The sequence below is a fragment of the Branchiostoma lanceolatum genome, chromosome 5 (assembly GCF_035083965.1).
Source record: "Branchiostoma lanceolatum isolate klBraLanc5 chromosome 5, klBraLanc5.hap2, whole genome shotgun sequence".
Taxonomy (NCBI): Eukaryota; Metazoa; Chordata; class Leptocardii; order Amphioxiformes; family Branchiostomatidae; genus Branchiostoma; species Branchiostoma lanceolatum.
The window spans coordinates 9,011,578-9,035,111 of NC_089726.1; the positions used below are offsets into that span (position 1 = coordinate 9,011,578).

Sequence of the window (23,534 nt, forward strand, 5' to 3'; positions counted from 1 at the left end):
CCAAGATCTATCCAGTTACTTCAGCAACTGTTTTCTCGCAAATCTCCAAGCTGTTTGGAGCAATAGTTAAGGGCCCAACACAGATTAACATGTATAAGACTCCATCATCATCATCATCATCATGCTGATGGACTCCAAACAAAAAAAAAACAAAGAAACATCGCTACCATTGGGCAGAGGGAAGCAGAGCTCCTGTGCTGCCATGTAGAACCTCTCTGTCATGTGGAACAGTTCACTCTCCGCCGGCCGACCTGGCTCACCTCTGAGGGGGGCAAGGAAAGGGTGAAGAATTGAAACAACTGGTGGTTAGGCAGAAAAAAAACGATATAAGGTACAAATCATGCAGATAAAGACTTTTTGTATGAACATAGTGGCTCTGAATGGCCTGAAGTAGCTGTATGCTAGCAGACACGAGATCGAGAGGTCGCAAGTTTGATTCCTGGTATTCTTTGCTAGACTTTGCAAGGCACTTAACACGACTTTCCTCAAAAAGGTGCAGAAATAGGGGGTAAAATGTGGTGGAAGGATGGGCTCTACTTTCCAATACCGTGCCCAAGTCACAATGGTTACATGTAACAACCCACTGCTCCTACAGTCTCAATATAGATGGGACTACCTTACCTTAAGTTACATTTACCTTTGGACGATTAATCCAGAAATATCATAATCATTTAGTGCAACTCATGCAAACACAATGTCATTGTTGATTTTTACTTAGACTTGTAACTTACACATTGGATGTAAGGTAGCCATCAGGCGGGAACCCTAGTGATGTCCAGATGAACTGCAGTAGCTGCTTGGCCTGTTGTAACTGCAAGGGGAAGTGACATTCAATCAACTTAATCCTGCCTAACTAACTTAGTATTTGTCAGTATTTGTCTGTTTTAGACAACTTGGACATGTATAAACAAGTATACAATCATGTGCATGTGCTTCCTATATAAAGATATATGACAGTCCCTCTGTCTCAGTATAATATTGAAGGGGTCAGTTTGGCATTGACAAAGAAGTGAACAAAAATCTAAAATGTTTATAGTAACTGGTTTACAAGCACATTGTACATGTACTGGCTACTTTAAAATATGAGCCAATTTCCTGAGGCATTATAAAGCAAGTGCCAAATGTAGAGTCAGTAAAGATCGGACCAAAAGTCAAATATTTCTATAGGAGCTCAGGGTTACGAACACATTGTCCAGACTATTGTCAAAACATCCCAGTTATAAAGCTCAATAAATCAAGGTGTTGCCTCACCTGGCAGCTGACGAACTCTCTGGCCACGTTCAACACCTTGATCCTGGTCTCCCTGGGCAGGTAACGGGACAGGTGGTTAGTCAGGTGCTCCACTGTCTGTGTGTTGGGAACAATACAACCGTCAATCATAACAAACGTAAATGTATGGTTTCAGTTTTTACAGTACCCTATGGCCACACATAACAGCTAGGAAAAACGTATAAAAACAAGGCCTGAGGACCAGGTTTACATGTATACCTTGGTGCACTCAATATCATGGAGTGAATCATATACAGGTTTTCTTCCCTGCCCTCTGTTCTTATGTCTGCTTGCTATATTTTGACCATAACATGTCCAAGAACCAAGACCAAGAAAATAAATTGGTGTGGCCTATCCATGGTTCATTTCTGATTACAGTCAAAACTGCCCAAGAAGACCACTTTAGTCCATGTGGCCAGCTAGTCACTATAGACAGGATTTTTAAGATAGATTGACCTTAATCTGTTTTCACACATCAGTATATGCTTTACAAAAAGTGTCAAACAAGAATGAAAAGAATGCTTGTGTCAATCACAATGTTAAAAATCATCTTCCACCAGAAAGTGGTCCCTCTGACCAGGTGGTCCTTATGTAGAGGTGATTACTGGATACTGTATAGGTTTGACTGTACTTTTCCAAAGAATGCAACATTTGATTGGCATTTATTTTCTTATTGGCAGAAAATTACAGAAAGGTTGACAAGTGACTCCTAGAACACCTGGTTAACACCTGCCTAAACATTGTGGCAGCCTGGTAAACTTTATGTTGATTTTTCTGAGTGTTTGTGTTGACTTCAAGCATGGGGAACACAAGTTAAACTTTGTCCCCCCCCCAAAAAAAAAAAACTTCAAGGGCATTTGAGGACAGTCAAATTTAAGCTACTAGTAGGTAATTCCATTTCGAATCTAGGCATTGTACAAATGTATCACACAACATATTTTCTAGAATATCCTTCGTCTTGATATATTAGTCTTGAACGTTTCTCATATCTGTTTGGTGCCATAAAACCAGACAACAGTTTATCCAACCCCCTTGAACTTTTGATTGAAAGAACCCTGAAATGATTGTAGGATAAAGTTGTTTGGTCAGGTGTGTTTTGTAGCCTTGGACAAGAAACTCCTTTGTTACCTGTTAACACCTGGGTTATCGTGTGCTGTCATGTGTAAGAGACCAGGGGCAGCCAGAAGTTGTCAGTCAACGCCCATAACGTTCATCTTAACCTAAGGCTTCTTTACTTTACTAAGTGCTTCTCTTAACATGGTCTGAGAAGTAGTCTTTAGAGGACACTTTCCTTTTTCGTCAAGAGAGGATGTTTCCAATGGAGGGAGCTTAACTCAATCAACTCAGGTGAGCACACTACATTGTATATTGCAGTCTTGAAAACACTCTGAGACTCATAAGACTCTTTTAGTTTGATAAGACTTGAGAACTTGAGAGTCTTTGTTTCACTCAAGCAGACAAAAATCAAAGAGAGTTCAAGGTCATACCTCAGGTCCTACTTACCATGCCTACAACCCGGTCTTGTTCCAAGTCTCTTTCGGCAGCATTCAGGAAGGTAAGTACTGCATAGCCTCCCATCGAACCTGTGATGTAGAAAGGATGATACTTGATATAAACATCGACATCTCTAGCTCAGGGCTGTCTCCAGCTTTCAAATTTTTCAAGTTTTGCTCATTGTTTGGGAGCCTATGTTGATTTTCGTTGCTAAATCTGTCATATCAAGCTTACAAAAATACATTTTCATCAATTTCATCTCAGAAAGTTCAGATTTTTGGGATAGATGGGGTGAAATTTTTTGTCTATCCCATCAAGTACTATTCCGTCCCCAAACAGAGGGATGGGTCTTGGAGACAGCCCTGCTTCAGCTATATCAGGATATCAGGTTAATAACAATACAAGTCTATTGACATGTCTATATCAGGATATCAGGCTAATAACAATACAAGTCTATTGACATGTAGGAAAGAAAATTCAGTCTCGTAATTCTTTTTGCTTCACTTGACTATGTTATCACTATGAACTGATATATGAATCAAATCTCAGAGACAGTAGTCATAGCTAAAAAATGTACTGGGTCAATATTGCACAGCAGGTTTTGACTGTGAGGACAAAAATTCACAATAAAATGAATGCTGTTCAATGAAAATAACACCAACCTGGTACCACTGTATAAACTAGAAGTACACAATGAAGAGCACAAAAAACAGGACAAAAAATAATTAAAAACCCTCTACAAAAACCTTGATCAGAAAAACTTAAAAAGCTTTCAACAGCAAAATGTTCAGACTTAATGTAAGATCAAAAGTAAAAAAAACACATTGTCAAGTAAGTTGAAGTTCATATACGTCATGTACTTCTGAATAAAACCAGTTTAAAACCAGTTTTTTGCAAATAACTGACCTTTTCTTGGTGTGGATGATCCAGAAAATGCCCTGAAGCAGTAAATTCAATATCATTTGTGACTGTTGACAGAAATATTTAATCTTAACTATAATGTAGCAACACATTTACATGTAGAATTAAGAATAATCATATTTGGTGGTAACACATCATTTCTACTGCCATCTCTAGTTCCAAAATGTTAGTTCTTGTATGATATCAAAAATGTTCATTCTTATTAGCACGAACGGACACGGACCATGAACCAGCTTTCGCCCTACTATATGTTGTATGTTGTAGCAATTGTATATTGTTGTACCATAAATATGTAATGATATATGTTGATAGAGTTATTAGGACTCAAATGACTGTGTATCTCTGCTATACTGTATCTGACCCTTACCTCCTCCCTCATGACTTCAATGAAAAGCGGCCTGCGTGCCGATTTGACCTTATCTTGTCAATAAACAAAGGTTCAAACAAACAAACAAAACAAACAATTATCAACAATGTTTGAAACTTAAGATAAGAGCAGGTAAATGTTACCTTCGGGCACTGTCTGATATTCTTTTCAGCAGAGATGATGACCTCACTCTTCCTTCCACTATATCCTGTTAAGGGATGGAAAATTTAACAGGAATAAATGTTAATTCAAAAGTACATAAAAATTCATAACTCATTTGTAACACAACTGCTCACATTTGCAGGTTTTCTTCATGCTGAATTCCTGTATCAGAAAGATCATTCTTTGGGTATTCTACTCTACAGCTGCAGTACATTCAACAATTCAGGCTCAAAACAGACATCCGTATTAGGTAAAAGCTAAAGGTAGTCCCATAGCCTTTTTGAAGCCATAGGTTGTTATCCACTGTGACTAGGGCACAGTATTGGAAGGCAGAGGCCATCCCTCTTCTTCCACTGCCTTTTACCTCCCCAACCTAAGTCATACACCCATTTACAATTGTACACCTGGGTGGAGTGAGAAAAAGTGCCTTTCCCAAGGACACAACGTCTAGCCAGGAACGCTAGGAATCAAACCCTAGACCTCTCGATCTGCTGGCCAAACCACTCAGCCATTTGAAGCCATATCCAAAAGGAACATAGTAAGCTATGTCTCCCATACAATGTAGATGGAGGAGGTGGTGGTAGGTGCTTACGTCAGCAAATGCAGCCTCCTGATTGGCTGCGTTGATGTGTTGCTGGAGTGATGTGGTGTTGAATCTCGGCCACATGTCAGCGATGCTCAGCTTTTGCAGGTTGTACCGCAGGTGTTCCCAGAAGTTCCCGTCAGAATTGGGCTTGTCGACTTTAGAATACTAGGCAAAATGTAAACAAATCATCAGATAAATCATTGATAAGCATAAAATCTTACTGTAACAGCTACATGTAAGTTTATCAATTTTGCATGTTGACATGATATCACCATCTTAAACAGTAGGTACATGTAATGGCACCTAAGATTGCATTGTATATTTCTGACATCAAATAATTTGACAATTTGCTGATAATAAGGATAACTGTCATTCATAAGTACTAAAATTTTACAGTAAAAATTCATTTGGATGTTCATATCACTATGATAATCATAAAACTAAAGATTGCCTTTTACATTTCTGAAATGTCATTTAAAAAAATAGTAATTTGCATAATACTGCATGAGATGTCCCCAATAAAATGCATTACCTTCATCTGAACAAAGTCCCGCATACTGTTGTAAGTAATCCTGGCCAGCTGTTGTCCTTTCTCGTTCTGGATAAAACAATAATGTTTCAGTCAGATCAAGGTTACTTCTTATAACTGGCGTCCAAATGGATAATACAACTGTCAGTGTTAACAGCCAACCCAAACAACTTTGAAGTGGAAAACAGTGCAGTGTCCAGTTTTCTAGATAATAGAAGAGTTAGCTAAAAACTTTGAGTAGGAGCTGAATGATACAACATGTATTTATTGTTGAGTAATAGCTGAATGTTAGTGAAACAGACTCTGAAGAAGGACAGGTGATACTGTCCTAAACTTTGGAGCGTAAACTTACACAGTATGAGTTTAGGTAATAGGAATGGATAACCTCAAGTCAACCGAACACACTTATGCCACATCCTCAGAAAGGACACATGGTTCCAGTGAAGAGACTTTATTCAAGCCCACACTAAGATATGTTTTGCTGGTGTGGTAGGAGTTTGTTAGAGTGTACCTTCTCTTTTCAAGTTTGCGGTGAAGACGTTACAGAAAAAAACTGCAAACATTAAACAACCACAAATATTTACAGTAGTTATTATAAAGAAGAAGTTTGCCAGAGCAATACCTTCTCCAGTTGTCCCCGCCCTGTCTCTGTAGAGGTGAACTGCAGGAGGGGGAGTATCCGCATGTCCAGTTGCCTCCTCATGGCGTTGTACGTCGTCCCCACCAGGAACTCTGTCAGCAGGCTGGAGACTTCTGGACTGCCGATGTCGTTGCACATCTTACCCACCAGCTGAAAGTTTACATTACAAAGAGTCAGGGGCTAGCACTATACAGGGAGTTTAGGAGTGTAATGCAATTATCACTTCTGGGAAGGAGTTTCACTTCCAATGGAGGTACTGCGTTTTTGGTTGTGTTTGTGTCTTTGCACCTACATGTATACCTCAAAATTCTATTAACGGATTTGTGTGAATTTTGGTATCTTGGTAGTTATTGAGGTCCCGAAAAAACATGGCGATTTGGGGTCCCCAGTAATATTTTCAGATACTCTGCAGTATTACAATGACAAAACTTTGAATAAAGGAAGGAAATCTTTTAGTAATAAGAACAGCATTTCAATAACATATCAATTATTGGATTAATACAAAATTTGCATCAATTTCTTATTCTATACAATACATAATATTTTCTATGTTATAACTTTGCATACATATGACTGTGAGTGTTTTGAGGCAGAACTTAGACCTACATGTACTTAAGTTAATAAAAAAGATAAGCAACATATCAAAATATCGAATTGTAACTTAACCTTCTCCCTGCTGCCCATCTCTGTAACCAATGGGGAATTGAGTACCAAACGGCTATTTCAGTGTGCTAAAGGTTAAATCTTTCCTACCAGTCTGGATAGTGAGGAGTCCTTGTGATGCACGGCAGCATAGTGCATGATGGCCAGCCTGGTGCTGGGCAGGTAACATCCCGCAAACACATCCGCAAATCCCTCCTTGCTCACCGACACTCTGTACGCAATATCCTGTCTACAGTCATACACACACAGCCCTGGGATAACAACAAGAAATTGGGAAAAATTCTTTACTTTTCATACATTGTGACATTGCTATCAATATACTGCTAATACATATATAAAATTAATCTATTATTCATGCATTCAACAGCCTAAAGGAGGCAAAGAATTCAAATACCAAGTCCTACCAGTTCTTCACAAAAGACTCTGAGTAAGACCCATTAGACATTTTATACAGTCTGTCAATACTTGCCAAAAACCATTACATCAAAAATAAACTGTTGTTCTTGTTATTATTGTGTACGGCAACCAACAAAGTGCATTCAGAATGACTGTGACCTTTGGTCTGACTAATCAAAGCCATTATCTAGAAGCGTCCTTGGACTAATCCATTCTCCACGCATGCAACAGTTACTTAAGAAGTCACTACATCTTACGCTAAGCAGACAATACATCTAACGTTACTCTTGACTGTTACAACTGTCCGACCGTGGACGGACATGCCAGCCTCTACCGAATGTTAAACATGGTGTACAAACAGTACGGAAACATGCATGGATACACCCATTTACGTGAGATGAAAGATATCCCTACTTACACTCCCTAATGGGCCATTAAATATGTACATAATCTTTTATATACATTGCACATACCTGCTCGCTCCCTTAGGAAAGTGGTTAGGGAGGGTCCGTCTGATGAAGGAGAGGGAAGGTTTGGAACACCCTGCCCTGTGTGGGGATAAGGGATTTCTGAATGTCAAGTACAAATCTTAAGGTAGAATACAGAATGATTAACATTCATGAGCAGTTTTGATTACTCAAAGTACAGACTGTGTGTTACCTAATATTAAAAGGGAAAAAAGCTTTTCAAACTTAGTCTTAATTTCAGAAGCAGTTTTCATCACTAAGTACAGATTGTATGTCTCCTACAGATTAAAAGTAAAAAAAATAAAAAGCTTTTCAAAACTTTTAAAAAATCGTAAAGAAAACAAAAAGGAACCAACCCCCAGCATGGCCCTCTGATGAAAAAAAACGATGGCAAAATAGTCAGATTTATTTTTCTTTCTGACAACAAAAATCATGTCCTAACATGCACATACAACTGTAGGACAAAAAAAAAATAAAGAAATTCAATCAGTTGTTTTACATTAATTGTACATGATGACACATCTCCTCATAGACTATACAACCTATATACAGGAATACAGAGTATGCAAAAATCTACACATGAACTTCACCTCATAAGGACAGGAAAGATTGCAGTTTATGCACACTAGTTGTTGAACTACATTCTAAAGACTCACCGACCTTTGTCAGACAAAGTAAATAATGTTACACATACAAAACATGCAACTTGTTGTTGCAATTCAAACAAAGTCAACAGCAGACCATCGGTGTTGTAACAGTTAATCATTTAGTTTTAATGCAAAGTCTATTGATTTTCTACCATCCTGGCATGCATGCTTAAAGTTCTTAACCACAATGTTTCCAAAGCATGTAGACTTGTACTGAACAATGGACTGTGTGGTGGGGAAAGGGTGCAGTAGGGACAAGTGCAACAAAAGTAACATGAAAGGAACTTAATAAGAGTGCAAAGTTCACATTAGTCATGGTCAGAAGAGCAGGGATTTCATTCAGCTCACCTCCTTTAACATTAGTAGCAGCGCTTACGACTAGAGAAAGAAAGCAGAGAATCAGGCTTTATACAGAAGGTGGGTGTTGTGTTGTGTAATGTTTTGAACATAATGTTGTGTTGTACTGGAGGTAGAACGTGTCACTGTATAGACTTTATTTTTTTACATTCAGTCTTTTATGTGTTATGCAGCAGCTGTTGGTTCTAATATGTGATCATGACGTTGTAAATCAAAATGCATCCTGTTTTTGGCAAACTTTTTGGAAGCAATAACAGACGTTCTGCTGCAGTACCAGTGGGCCCACTTCTTGTGAGTGGAATTTGTTATCACCAAGACGTACAGCAGGGGCATCTTTGCTAGATAGCTTTAAACAACACTTGCAGCTAGATGTGCAATAGTCAGGTGTGACAAGTCGTTCAGTGTAATATAACCAGCTGCTGTTGCAAAGCTGGTGTGTTACACCGAAGGACAGTCATACCAGCTAACAGAAACAGAAACCTGTGACTTACCATGCCATACGATGTGGTGGCAGGGTTCAAACTCAGCTGCAACATTAAGCAGGTGCAACAGGTGGCCAGGTGAAAATACCAGGATGTAGTCATCTGTAGATATAGGACAAACAATAGACATAGAGTTTTATACAAACAAACTTGAAAGTTATCATACAGACTTATCAAGTTCCAAAAGATTTTGTCTAGTATGCCAAAACTGCCCAAGAAGACCACTCAGGGAACCCCAGGTATCTGGTCTATGTTAACAGGTGGTCACTTCTATATGGGAAAAATTATCTAAGGGACTACCAAAAGTGGTCAAAATGGCCAGGTGGTCCGTGCACATAATTTCTTGAGAAATCAGTTAAATAGCTTGCAGCACTAAATTATGATTGGTAAAAAGTCACCCCAGAAATTGTTTGAGAAAAAGGATTCCATCATATCAGGTTGACATGCCTATTCTTCTTTTATAAGAGCACAAGGAAATATTTTGAACTAAATTCTTGTCTAGCAATGTCACCAACATGTTGCGACCAAGACAAATTCTCCAATACTATTGAAATTGGAGAGCAAAACATTAAAAACATGGTTGTTTCTTGAAAAGATTTTCCTTCCTTCCAAAAGACCTCTTTGAAAATGTAAACAAACAACACAGCCCCTTCTTCGCATCATTTCCTGACAATCCTGTTTAAGAATGCCAATATCTTTAGGCAACAGGCAAAAGTCATAATATATATTAGCGTGTATATTTTGGCAGGCAAGCCATGTTTCCTGGGAACAGGGATAACTTTAACAGAGGTCTTTTAAAGGAGACTAAATCAATATTGTTGTCCAAGAAGATTGATTAGATCACGAGATGTGACATGTTGGGCAGTCTCTAGACTTGGCTTTAATCCATTCATTACTTTGGAACCAGGACCTGAAGGAAATTGATACAGATATCATCACATTCACGTCATAAAGGTTGCCAAATTCAATCCATTTTCCTGCTTCAAGGAGGTTACGATCAAAAGAAACAGCTGACAGGCTGCACTGAATTTTTTTATCAGCATACAACATGTAGTATAGTATAGCTGGTATTCTTGGAACTACCGACAAAGTTTGACTTCCTTTAAACACCCACGACCAGTCTACATTTCCTTGATACCTCCATGAAAAATTGAGGTATCATTTTGTGTGTGTGTGTGTGTGTGTGTGTGTGTGTGTGTGTGTGTGTGTGTGTGTGTGTGTGAGAGTCTGTCTGTTTGTGTTTCCAGATATTTGTGGCCAGCATAACTTACGAACCTCGTTTCAAAAGGGTTGTGGTGATATTTGGTATGTGGGAAAGTGTTGGGAAGGCGAAGGTCAGGGTTGATTTTTGCCCCCCACCCTAGTGTGTGACCTTGGTACTGCAGCAGAACATCCGTTTTTTAAATCTTTTGTCCTGGACATGCTTCATTGGCAGATAGCTTTTTATGTAAGGAAAAAGTGGTGTAGGTTTGAGCCCCCTAGCAGTTTGCTCTGGGACTGCAGGGGTGTTTTTTGTATTCATGATTTTAAGAGCCACTACATGTAAGCTATGTAGTAAGTTGACCATTATCACTCTGATTATGTGCATGAGGTCAACCTGAGCATCATGACCTGCAGCTGTACTGTACTGTACTCTTTAGCATACAATGGTTGTTCCTCAGACATGCAAACCTCATCTACCCACAAGTTTGCACATCCCGATTCATGTTCAAGGCCTTTGACATTGAGGTGAGCGCCATTAGACTCTGTCGCTACCATCTGACCAAACAGAAGGGAACAGAATCATTTACCGGGTCAGCAGAATGTCTGGTTGCGCTGATGAAATCACCTGTAACCTGTAAGTATCTATATCTATATAGCCTGTATAACTAATAATCTATTAGTAACTAGTAAATACATTGCTTTTCAGGATGACAGTGTCTTAGAGAAAGACAACTGGCAGATATTGAGTGCAGATTATACAGGTGAGCTACATGTACATTGTACACTTCTCAGCAGTAACATAGCAGTTCTAGCTACATATCATTTCCCAAAGGATTCATTTTGTTGGCAATGCTGTAGCTCTGCTGCAAATTTCCTTGCCATCTTGCTATTAGCTGTTAGATGTTTTTTCAGTGTGTGTCAGACAGGTGAATTGGGATGCATATTTCCTCTCTATCTTTCTATACCTGTTCAAGGTTAAACATGAAACAAACTGGTAAACTAGTTTTTAACAATGACAGGTGCAACATCGGAACACTCAGTCTACGTTCTATCGGTCTTGGAAAGAGTTCAAAATCAAATACCATCGAAGGGTCAGGCTCTTTACAACTTTTAAGAGGAATGCATTTAAGGTTTACCCGAGAAAGGAACATCACAAGTACAAGCAAACAGTGAACCCAGAGGGAGTGAGAGAGCTGACTTTTGATCTCAACCCTATAAAATCCACCAAGGTTAACAGCTTACAAATGCCTGAAGCTTGGCCATGATGGTTGGCAGATGAGCTAATGAGGCCACCCACTACAGTATATCTAAGTTTTTGCGCCAACTTTGGAATCTTTCATGACAAAGACATTACAAGATAGTGTATCTACAACAGCATCAAAGAGTTCATTTATTTTCATAACACAAACTGTTGTACAGCTGTTTTTCTAGATCAGGGTTGTCTCCAGCTTAAAACGTTTTCTATAATTTTTTTCTATCACACTCATAGTTTGGGAGCCCATTTTGTTAATTTTTGTTGTTAAATCTGTCATTTTAATCTTACGAAAATACATCTTCATGTCACAGAGTTAAGATTTTGGGGTGAATGCAATCAGAACTTATAATTTAAGAAATTAAAGATATAACATTTGATCCCATAACCTAAACAAAACATACAAACAAGCACTTCTTTTGTCAACTTATAATCCAAGTTAACTGAAAATCATACCAAGGGTACATAGTGAACTGTTAACTTTGAATTCATATGTACATCATGCAGTTGAGAAGTTCATGATTGCCAATCCAGACTTGACCTCTAAGGTCTTACACCTTAGGGAAATCATCAAAGCGTTGTCTATCACAGACAGAGAAATGGATAAAGGTCCTTAAGGTGTTCACAACTGTGACTTTCATCTAACTGCGCTGTTGAAATATAGGATACGTTAAGATGCAAATTTCCCAGTTGGTCACATACATGTATCTCAAGCTGAAGATGTAAGTGGTGGATGAAAAGTTTGTAGAAAAGCATATTAAGTACTGCAGGTGAAGGGGTGATGTTTTTTTGTCAGCCCTTGAAAAATGTCAGTTTCCTAAAACTTAAATGATAAACTGAATGGAATCGGTCTGAGCTGTCAGCTATTGAGACTGTTAACTTTGTTCCACGGACTTGAGATAAATTGAACCGGTATCGACCTTGACTGCAGCTTAAGCAAATAGTATTTAGAGGAAATATCTGGACCATCGTAAACTGTGGAGCCTGACTGTCAACAGACAGTTAAAAGGCTAGACGGACCTGCTTTGACTCAGCAATGATCATGGGGAATACAGGTTAACTGTGGGTTATCAGGTGATGAGTATACAGTAATACACCACATGGTGTAGAAACAGGACTGTCTCCAGGGCCCATCCCTCCATCCCAGGATGGAAAATTGCTTGTTGGGATGGACAAAAATTTCACCCCCACCTTCACAAAAAGATTAACTTTGTGATATCAAATTGATGAAAATATACTTTCGTAAGCTTAAAATGACAGATTCGACAAGGAAAATTAACAACATAGGCTCCCAAACAATGAATGGGACAGAAAAAAACGTAAAGCTATAGACAGACATACATGTAAGTGGAATGCCTTATAATCATCCCTATCATCAGCAGCACATGACATAAATGAGCTGTACCGCTCTAAAAGAAACACATTAAAACTTGTTCAATCCATTAGGTACAACCATCCATCCATCAGTCCCATTAAAGTATTCTGAAAAACCCTAAGGACTAGCCAGTTGAAAGTTTGCTGATCCAGGAAAGAGAGTAATTTCAACATATAGTATACATTAGGTTGAGGTCGTAGGTTCTAGTACTTGAGTGTGGCTTTGCAATCTGGTACCTATTGAGGTCTTCCCAAAAGTGGGCCGTTAGCTGAAACATTTTAATCACATCCCTGGCAATGTGGAAGGTATTCATGAGTACTGTATCTATCACTGTCAGTACTGGTGTGGTGTTGGTTCAAATGCTGTGGATTAAGTGACTCTACAAAGCAGAAGAGTCAGTCAGTCACTCAGTCAGTCTGCAGGGTTTTCTTCAATCTGGAACCACAGGTAAGATGCAGAAAATTGTTTGACAATATCATTCTGTACTGTCAAAACTGTCCATGAAGACCACTCAGGGGATGGATAAAATCTGGTCTATGTGGACAGGTGGTCACTGTAGACAGGATTCTTAATGCTTGTGAGGGAGAATCATCTAAGGGACCACCAAAAAGTGGTCACATTGTCAAGGTGGTCCTTATGTAGAGACGGTGACTTGGCAGCTGACACAGGGCTCTCTCCAGCTTTATTTTTTTTTTCCAATCGGTCACTCATTGTTTTGGAGCCTATGTTGTTTGTTGAATCTGTCATCTTAAGCTTATGAAAATAAATTTTCATCAGTTTCATGTCATGAACTTTTACAAAAAGGGCGAAATTTTGTCTGACCCAACAAGCAAATTTCCGTTCCAGGATGAATTCTGGAGGCACCCCTGTCAAGAAGCAAATTGTATTTTACAACTTCAGCTTTTGAAGCATTATAACCCTTTTTCAGGGAGGTTACGTGTTCTTCAGCATTGGTTGGCTTGTTAGTTTGTTCATGTTATCTCAATATCAGTCCTGTCTACAAGACCTGGCATTTGTAAGAGGCTAACAAGAAGGATTTAGATGCCAGAGGAGTCTGCATGTAGCATCTTATCAGCACTAGGAAATGTCTTAAGGTTTACTGATAAGATACAGAACATTTGTCTAGTCATCACAACAAACAGCTATGACAGGCCAAGGACGGATGTGTGCCCACTTCTTGTTGTAGTCTGTATATATGTACTGGGGATCAGGACGATTTGTCCCTTTACCAACTCGGACCAACCAACTCAGCCAGGGTTTAGGGCTAGGGTTAGGGTTAAGGTTAGGGTTAGCATTATTGTGTTGGATCAAGTTGTCCAAGGTGTTCGGCCGAGTTGGTCTGATTAGCAAATGGGGCAAGTTACATGTAGTAAAGGGCCGAAGTGTCTGACATCCGTACATGTATGGGCCGAAGTGTCTGACATCCGTACATGTATGTACCAGGTCTAGAAATACTTTTTCTGTTTTTTTCTCTCCTTTTTTCATTCTTTTACTGAAGGGAAAATTTGAAATATTCATGTTTGAGGATCAAGAGCAACACCTTGAGCACATTTAAGAACCCACCACACTTCAATCTTTCCACAAATTGCAAGCCCTAGCCAGCTGTACTGTTACAAAAGTCAAAAGTCAATGCAAGTAGAGCAAAAAGATTGCAGGGATAGCTTGATGGGGATTTGATTTTCTGGAACTTGTGGAATCTTTTCCACCATTTAAGATCTGGATAGACGCCAAAAAGATAAGTGCTCTGTCTAACTCTAGCCTGCTCTGGTGACTTGCCTGATCCTTTTAGTTCTTTCACTTACTCCATGCATCAAAGAGCATCATACACTACTGGAAGTATAACAACTTTATCGTCATCAAACACATCTTTTGTGAAGTTGAATGTTCTTGAAAAGTTACATTTAATTTAACAGAGTGTGAAGATCAAAACAAATGTGCAGCAGGAAACAATGAAACAATTAGCCAACACATCTCTTGCATCTACTTCAAGACACAACAATTCAATGCACATATACCTTCCAAAACTCTCTGGCCTTATCCAATGCTTAACTGACACAAATATTGCATCCAGTCTTTTGTTAGTTTGCTACAAGATAAGCAATATTGTCTAAAGTAAGACCTGTTTAAACCTGTAAAAAACTGTTTAAGTCACTCTTACTTTTTTCACACATAATACAGTTTCTCTCCGTCCTGTCTGTAAAAACACTTTTGTTGACCATCATTGTCAATCAGACAAATTCCAAAGGGAGTCTGAAGAAGTGAGGCTTTATACCAAGGGAGAATGAAGCTGCCTGTGCCCAATTGATTTCCACAAGACAGGTGTGACAGGGGTGATCTTGTTCTACTAAACCTTCAAGGGATGTCAGACGCTTTGGCCCTTTACCAACTCTGCCCATGCATATGGGTAACTGGGTCCAACACCTAACCCTAAGTCCAGCCCTAACCCAGGCCAAGTCGATCATGGTGTTGGGCCGAGTTGACCAGGGTGTGGGGCCAGGTCGACCAGGGTGTGGGGCCGAGTTGACCAGGGTGTGGGGCCAGGTCGACCAGGGTGTGGGGCCGAGTTGACCAGGGTGTGGGGCCAGGTCGACCAGGGTGTGGGGCCGAGTTGACCAGGGTGTGGGGCCAAGTTGACCAGGGTATGGGGCCGAGTTGACCAGGGTATGGGGCCAAGTTGACCAGGGTGTGGGGCCGAGTTGACCAGGGTGTGGGACCGAGTTGACCAGGGTGTGGGGCAGAGTTGACCAGAGTGTGGGGCCAAGTTGACCAGGGTATGGGGTCGAGTTGACCAGGGTATGGGGCCAAGCTGACCAGGGTGTGGGGCCGAGATGACCAGGGTATGGGGCCAAGTTGACCAGGCTGTGGGGCCGAGATGACCAGGGTGTGGGGCTGAGTCGACCAGGCTGTGGGGCCGAGTTGACCAGGGTGTGGGGCAGAGTTGTTGACCAGGGTGTGGGCCCACTGTGGGGCCAAGTTGACCAGGGTGTGGGGCAGAGTTGACCAGAGTGTGGAGCCAAGTTGACCAGAGTGTGGGGCCAAGTTGACCAGGGTATGGGGCCGAGTTGACCAGGGTATGGGGCCGAGTTGACCAGGGTGTGGGGCCGAGTTGACCAGGGTGTGGGGCAGAGTTGACCAGGGTGTGGGGCCAAGTTGACCAGGGTGTGGGGCCGAATTGACCAGGGTGTGGGGCCGAGTTGACCAGGGAGTGGGGCAGAGTTGACCAGGGTGTCTAGGGTCTCAGGACGAGTTCACTGGGCTGAGTTGGTAAAGGGCTGAATCGTCCTGACTGTCATTCAAGCAGTTGTAGTAACTGTTACAGTAGTTGTATTTGTACTTGTTGTCGGAAGGAAGCAAAGATCATCTGTGTTGAGAGATAACACAATTCATATTCAAACTTTTGACCCAACAAAAGAAAGTTTGAAAGGAAGTGAAGATGAGGTTAGAATTAAGTCAAAAGCCTTAAGATTGTCTGTGAAAAAATAATTTTTCATTTCAATACAAAATTTCCCAGCTTTCCATAAAGAGTCTATTATATAATAAGTATCTATTGCCAGCTCAGAAAAGGACTTGAAATAGTCATGCCTTTAAGTATCAGAGTTATTAGCCAAGGATTGATGTTTCAAAAATTCGTATTTTCCGAGAACCATAGTAGAATGGAACTCATTGTCATCAAATACTGCAGGAGCATCCTCACTAAATAGCTTTAAGGAACGGTTGCAGTCAGGTGTGCAAAGGCTAGGTGTAACAGGCCGTTCGGTGTAATATAACCAGCGGCTGCCGCACCGCGTGCCTGCGAAGCTGGTGTGTTACACCGAATGGCAGTTATACTGCTATATAGATACAGATACAGTGTTAAGAGAGAGCCAACTTGTACCTAATAGTGTATAGCTGGTATAACCGCCCATTGGGGTAACACACCAGCTTCACAGGCATGCAGCGTGGCAGCAGCTGGTTACATTACACTGAAGGATCATGCCTACCTTTGAACATCTAGCTGTAAGCCGAGCCAAGAGTTTTATTTACTCTGGCCAGACTTCTTCTGAAAGCATAGAAGGCACCCTCCAGTCTTACACTAACAGGTGCGTGGGAGTCATACATGTATATATCAAAATATAATATTCATCTGAAGTACAGCCAGTAGCTAGGTACCCATTTGAGTAATCAGTCTGTTATAGTGACTTTAAACGTGCTTAAGGCTCCTCCTCGTTCATGGGGCCCCCATTTTACGTCCCTTCTGAAAGACGTATGTCAGGATGCCCTTGCCCAGATTCGAACCTGGTCTCCCAGTTATATAATGGTCGTTAGAGCACAGCCATCTGTCCTTAGCCAATCAGGAGCGGGTATTTTGCTGTTTGAAATCCACATACACAGCCAAAGTTAGTTCGAGCACCTCTCTCCCTTGAGGCAGAGGTGCTTGAACAGAAAGTCTGGCTCTCCATTGGCTGAGACCAGATCCCAGGTTGGTTCAAGCACCTCTGCCTCAAGGGAGAGGAAATAATGGTCACTCCTTGGTACTCGCCTGTCACCTCAACTGAACCACTTAAGTAAAACCACATGTGGACTGGGGATTATTCTAAGAAAAAGAGACTCACAAACCCAAACATTCATATTGGCATATTGTGTTTGTTTCAGTGTATATGTCAAACTATTTCCCAATATGTATGCTTAGCTTTGCTTCGGACAGATGGCTGTGCTCTAAATCAGTTCAAGGATGGACGGGCTTGTTTGTGAGGATATATCAGAGCCCGCCTCCCACGGAGCTTGTTGGCATCCTCGGGCTACGCCCTCGGGACGCCAACAACCTCCTCGGGAGGCGGGGCTCTGATATATCCCCACAAACTCGCCCGCCCATCCTTGAACTGATACATAATAGGAAATGGCGAAAGCTAAATCCTCCTTGAACACAAATCCCACAAATCTCATTAAAGTGTACATCCCACCATTTAAACCCCCAGCATCCCTGCTGTGATGGTTGACTTAAGAAATCACCCCTGAAAACATTACCTCCTGTTGCCCACATCAGTCTGTCTCACTGTCTACCTACATGGCAGACACAAATACCCCATTCCTCAGGAGCCCAACTGTGCAAAATTACAGCCTAGCTTCGGGCTAATCCCATAATTTGAACCAGTCCAGGACTGACCCATTTCCAAAACATCCCTTCTCTTCTTGCTGAGGTCCCTTATATGGAACAAGGACAGCAAGAGAGCTCTAGACGTTCCGCTTGGGTACCATCCTTACGATCTTGGCATCTTCTCTCTGTTTACAGCTTCAGTCTTCACATTGTAAAGGTAAGAGAGATCTTGTTATGAAGGAATTTCTTTGTGCAGTCATGGCATAGGGATGACGTGTAGGCACCATCTTTTTTTCCGTCTATTCATGTCTACAAATAGGATCATGTCAGGCTAGATGCCAAGTGTGCGGCTGGCCAAAATATCTGACTTTTACCATCAACTGAAATGCCTCAGAAGTATGGTTACAAAGGGTTTTGCGGGGGATATCAGAATAAACATTGCGACATAAGTATTTTTTTGTCTCTTACCTCCATCACAAGGGACAAAATCAGAACTTGAAGGAACACACTCGGTAGTAACATTATGTAAGCTAGTTCTTATGTATGTCATAGTGTAGGTAAGATTACTAGTAGTCAGATTTAACCTGGTAAGAAAGAAAGTAATATTTCATCTGAACATGTCCAAAATCCTAATGAGCTTATTGCAATTTTAACTTCCATCACAAAGTTTGTGTATGATAAGACATGAATTAATTTTTTTTCATCACTTCATTTTCAAATTCATTGATTTAAGTTCTTTTGAAAAAAATATCCATGGTAACGTTAATATATGTCATTTCAACATTGACTTGAAGATTGTAGATTGCAGAGCACATACATTCAGGGAAGACAACAAAAAAAAGCATTAAGTTTGTCATCTAAGCCAGACAGAATATGACTAGACATTGAAGCTGACTTCAAACATCTTAATTCACAGGTCTTGATCAAATTATCAAGCCCAAATTTGAAATGAACGAAATATCAAACACTTGTAGCACAGCAATCTGTTCACCAATCTATGACTCTCCTTGACCCAAACCTGTCCACCCCCACAAGAAAAATGTTACCTTCCTTAACCTATGCCATATTTGTGGGGTGTGACCAATCAGTACATCACTCGTCCTTCTGACAGTGAGAGTGGACTGTGTTCTTCAGCTATCACTTACTGTTGAACACCTGGCCTCTTTTGCAGGTGAGTACAGTAGGTTTTTCCCATCCCATTCTATACAACTACAATTACTTCTTTAAGAATTGATATGTTGGATATGTTTTGAAAGACGGTTTCATAAAATTTACTGCTGAATTTATTGTCAAGTGTTAGGTCTGACTCTGAGTTGTGAGGAAATCTTGCATGTACATGCAAGACCGATGACCTAGAATTCCTGTGACCTGGACAGATCGTTGTACATACATTGCAGGGACAATGTCCATGACATTGTAAACACTGCAAGTTACATTTACTGCTTTGTAAACAGTTCATTTGACGATTTTCAACTCATACAAACCAAAATGACTTTGAACTCTTTTTTTAAAGAATTTGGAAAAACCTTGAAGGCTCAGGTGATGCAGTTTGTAGACTTAACTACATGTACACTTTCTCAGTCAAAATTTTTGGCAAAGCCTAACCATAACAATGATCCCGTATCAGTTATAACTTACAACTTCTGGACACAGGACAACAGTATTTATCTTTGAACTTCAATATAATTCATACAGCCATTTTTGGCAACCTGCAACAGAAAAAGTCGAAGTGCATTGTATTTCACGGTAAATCTCCCCACTCCGTGACTGTGAAATTTATGAAAGCATCAAACAGTCCCCGCTAAGTTACATGCTTGTGCTTGGCATTGTTAATCATGGTGCATTGTTAGCATGAATAGTGTGTCCTAAACCAGCTCAGCTTCAAACAGAGAACTTCAAGGCTTCTCAGTTGGAGGAAGCGTCATGGTCAAAGTTGCCTTGTTAACGTCTTAACACTGTGAACTTAGAGTATAGTCTGTATGTGTAACTTATGGTAATTCTTAGGTATTTGAGACTGGACTTTGGTTAAGTTAACAGTATAATTTGTTTACAGGACTTGACTGTTGAAATTTCGAGTGGAGAAATTGCGTCTAAATGATGCTCTCACCATCAAAATTACCAAAACAGTATTACCAGTGTTTGCTAAAGTTTGATCTGTAAGTAAGGTGTGTCGTAAGTTAAACACAACCAAGTTATTTGGACTGTAGAATAAACAAGCACAAAATATTGTAATGAGTATTGACACACTAAACACAAAGTGAACATAAACTCCTCACATTCTAATTACATCAACAAAGTAGTTCTTGCCACCGAAATCTTAAACTCAATAAACATGTAAGACTATAGCGTATCATTCGGAAACAACAACATTGCAGGCCCAAGTTCAAATCCAAAGCCTTCTCCTGATGTGCCAAGATAGCCACACTTGTCTGCCATATTCGCAGTCTTCAAATATTCTTATCTGTCAACGTCATCACCTTTGACTGGTCAACTTCCACGGAACACTTGATATGGTACTGCAGACGTATCAAATATCCTAAAACTAATCCTGTCTTTTAACAAGTGATCTCCTTCATGTTGGGTAGGGGGCCAAGTCGATGGCTTTGTTTCACTCTGAATGTTGGTTAAACAAGATTTGGCAATATCGTGGCTTGAGAGGGACTGACAATTGTTTGTTTGCTTTGTCACATGTCTGAGGAAGGTATGTCTTCTTTGATTTGTGTACGAGACGCATGTATGTTTCTCACTAAACAACAGAACAACAGTATAGCTGAGGACTGGTTTACTGACACAAAAATGGATCAGTAGCTAAGTAGTACGATAGCTATATAGTGTGAGGTCTGGCTCCATGAAGCGTAAAAAATGTCAAATGTTTCTCTTCCAAAAGCTATGCTTGACTTCTGTCACTCCTGCATTTCTGTTGTGCACATTTGGGTGGGATATCAGAACATTATGCTATCTATCTCCCATGACATCTCAGATTGGGTTCTGTTTTTCCAGGAGGTTGATCAACATACGGAGCTTCTTCTAGGAGACTCACAAGGGAAAAGAAGACAGACAGCAGGGGTGAGATCCTCCTGAATACACTGAAGAAGCTTAGGAAACGTCTTTGAGAGGAAAAATAAGGTAGAAAGACGCAAGATCCTCCTGAAGCCACTAAAGACGCCTGGCTTAAGAAACCTTTGCTGCTCTAAGACGACAGATAAGAAAATCTTCTACAAGACAGAGCAGACATTAGAACGCAGCGGGAGTTACATCCTCCCTAACATGCCGGCAAAGCCTGGATTAGAAAACTTCCTTTTTTGGGGGTGAGTGCAAATGCCAGCAGGAAACAACTTCCTTCTGATCTTGGAACAGTGACAACTGAAGAGGGCAAAGCCACGTGCACTGAATACATGTTTCAAGTTATGTATCACAGACTTAAGTTAGTTGAAAGACATCAATAACAGCAAGGAAGAGACTGCAAACTGACAAAGATTATAAATGAAGTAGAGTTTATGCGTACATCAGCCATGAGGAGAATTGCGATATCAGCTTTGTTGGTCGTCACGTCCTGTCTGGATATGTCTTTTGTCAACTCGGAGCTTATGACAGGCTCTTGTCGGATTGTGTGTGGCATGGGCGGGGAGAACAGCAACATTTATCTGTCTGACTACCCCAACAGTCCAAACAAAATCCCGGATCTGGACAAGGGGGAGAAGGGTGCTCCCGGTCGACCAGGCAAAGCAGGCCCCCAGGGTCCCCCTGGGGAGAGGGGACTAACTGGGCTGCCTGGTAAGGGCCTGTATGGACCCAAGGGAGAGAAAGGATCTGTGGGTCCTCTTGGCCCTAAAGGAGGTAGGGGCCTGCAAGGTCCGGTAGGGACAGGGAAGAAGGGAGATTCTGGCGACAAGGGACAGAAAGGGGAACAGGGGTATACGGGTCCGCGTGGGAAACCTGGCGACCCGGCCCCGTACCACCCCATGATCCGTTACGTACACCCTCCCGCTCCGGGACCGCTCAAAATCGTGTTCTCTGCAACCAACACGTACAAGGACGTCAAGAACAGGCATGGAAGACGCAGCCAGGCGACCACCAGTTTCAGCCACGTGCTGGTGAACAGTGGCGGACACTACCACACCAGAAACAGTGTCTTCATCGCCCCGATGAACGGAACCTACTCATTCACGTTCAGCGTTCCAAAACACCACAAGGAGGATCTCTTGGAGGTCCATCTGATGAGAAACCTGCAGAAACAGGTCGTTGCCATAGCAACGGGCCCAAACCCAGGCATCTCCATGGCAACTAACTCGGCCATCATCCACATGGATGAGAATGACCTGGCGTGGATCAAAGTCCACAGGGGAGCCATAGAGGAGAAAGAGAGGCTGGCGACTTTCACGGGGTGTCTTCTCTTTCCCGATCTTGGGTAAAAGTACAAAAACTTACTATATCGTACTAGCAGAAATATATCATATATGTGTAGTATCTGTTATAGGATTTTTCTCTGGTGCTTTGGTTCAAGGAACAGGACACTTAAGAAGGAAGACGGTATGAGAATGTCTTGAAAATTCAGACTACATCTCTTTTTGTTGTGTGTAAAGGTTAAATATCTAATCTAAGGCAGACTCTGTTCTAACTTCTAAGCTTAAGTCTCAATGTAGTACTAGCTGGCCTGTTATAGATTATATTAGGACATTAAATGGCAAACAAACAGCACTCAGAAGCTCCAAAGTGGCTGGTGGAATACTGGTGATTTACAGGTGAAAGGCTAAGAAGGTATTATCACCTAAAGCCAAGAACAGAGAGCAGTCTGAAACTGCTAAGTGCACCTAGTTCAACACTTTACCGTTGTCTATAATGATAAGATGTTGGGAGCCACATGTACAGTAACGTCTTAGCATGCCCAGTCTTGTACGGTCTACAGTGTTAACTTAAAAGGTGCTAGCAAAACCATACATTATTACATACCATGATTGGAGCTATAGACTCTTCATCAAAATAATATCATTGGTAATCAAAATCATAGGTTGTACTGAGCAAGGAATTCTTCCCACAAATATCAACATGTACATGTACATGACTTTGTATGCCACCCAACTTTGCATCTTTTAGTTAGTTTTTTATGAATCACACTTTTTGTGGTTTTACTTAATATTCATCATCGAATATTCCAATCTCTTCTTGCTGTTCATCAAATGGGTGTATAGTTTTTGAGAGCACCACCACTAAAAATGTCATGAATTATGTTATAGTACTAAAAGGTACTTAATAAGTTTTTCAAAACATATCTTATACATCAGAGTTTTAGCATAATTAGCTCCTCCATTCAACCTGAGTTAAGAAAAAAGACTAGATTTGTTTCATGTACATGTATACCTATTGAAAGAATAATATCATACAATATACTCTATATACAAAGAATGATACTGTGATAGTCAAGTAATCTATACACCACAATGGTAATTAAATGATAGCAAGACTGTGAGATGTGTCTATTGTTTGTCTTTTTTCATTATCATTTTGGAAATCTACTCATCTAAAGAGGAGATCTGATTAAAAATTTGATGATTTGAGAGACCCTTTTAGTATCCACTGAATAACTCGTATCCAACGTTTCCGAATTGTAAAAGCAGTTGGAAACTAGGGGGCGCTAACCTATACCAGTTAC

General features: G+C 40.7%; 2 protein-coding genes across 9 annotated transcripts in view; one reads left to right on the forward strand and one right to left on the reverse strand.

Annotated features, from left to right (window-relative positions):
- LOC136434867 (gamma-secretase-activating protein-like) overlaps positions 1-23,534 on the reverse strand; it is a 39,355-nt gene that overhangs the window by 5,810 nt on the left and 10,011 nt on the right. For both annotated transcript variants that reach the window (XM_066427951.1, XM_066427950.1), the window contains exons 17-28: positions 8,990-9,082; positions 7,501-7,575; positions 6,722-6,882; positions 5,951-6,118; positions 5,332-5,397; positions 4,806-4,964; positions 4,195-4,259; positions 3,670-3,701; positions 2,773-2,852; positions 1,252-1,347; positions 732-811; positions 168-262 (exon numbers count right to left, since the gene is read on the reverse strand). In XM_066427951.1, the coding sequence (XP_066284048.1) occupies positions 168-262; positions 732-811; positions 1,252-1,347; positions 2,773-2,852; positions 3,670-3,701; positions 4,195-4,259; positions 4,806-4,964; positions 5,332-5,397; positions 5,951-6,118; positions 6,722-6,882; positions 7,501-7,575; positions 8,990-9,082 (1,170 nt within the window). The remainder of the gene's footprint in view (positions 1-167; positions 263-731; positions 812-1,251; positions 1,348-2,772; positions 2,853-3,669; positions 3,702-4,194; positions 4,260-4,805; positions 4,965-5,331; positions 5,398-5,950; positions 6,119-6,721; positions 6,883-7,500; positions 7,576-8,989; positions 9,083-23,534) is intronic.
- On the forward strand, positions 2,550-23,351 carry LOC136434873 (complement C1q tumor necrosis factor-related protein 3-like). 7 transcript variants are annotated; one of them, XM_066427961.1, is made up of 3 exons: positions 2,550-2,616; positions 10,890-10,944; positions 20,885-23,351. In XM_066427961.1, the coding sequence occupies exon 3, from the start codon at positions 21,382-21,384 to the stop codon at positions 22,294-22,296; it is 915 nt and encodes a 304-aa protein (XP_066284058.1). In that variant the 5' UTR covers positions 2,550-2,616; positions 10,890-10,944; positions 20,885-21,381; the 3' UTR covers positions 22,297-23,351. The 7 variants fall into 7 exon arrangements, with proteins under 7 accessions (XP_066284058.1, XP_066284056.1, XP_066284061.1 ...); XM_066427959.1 differs by lacking the exon at positions 2,550-2,616 and adding an exon at positions 8,336-8,558; XM_066427964.1 differs by lacking the exons at positions 2,550-2,616; positions 10,890-10,944 and adding an exon at positions 10,645-10,817.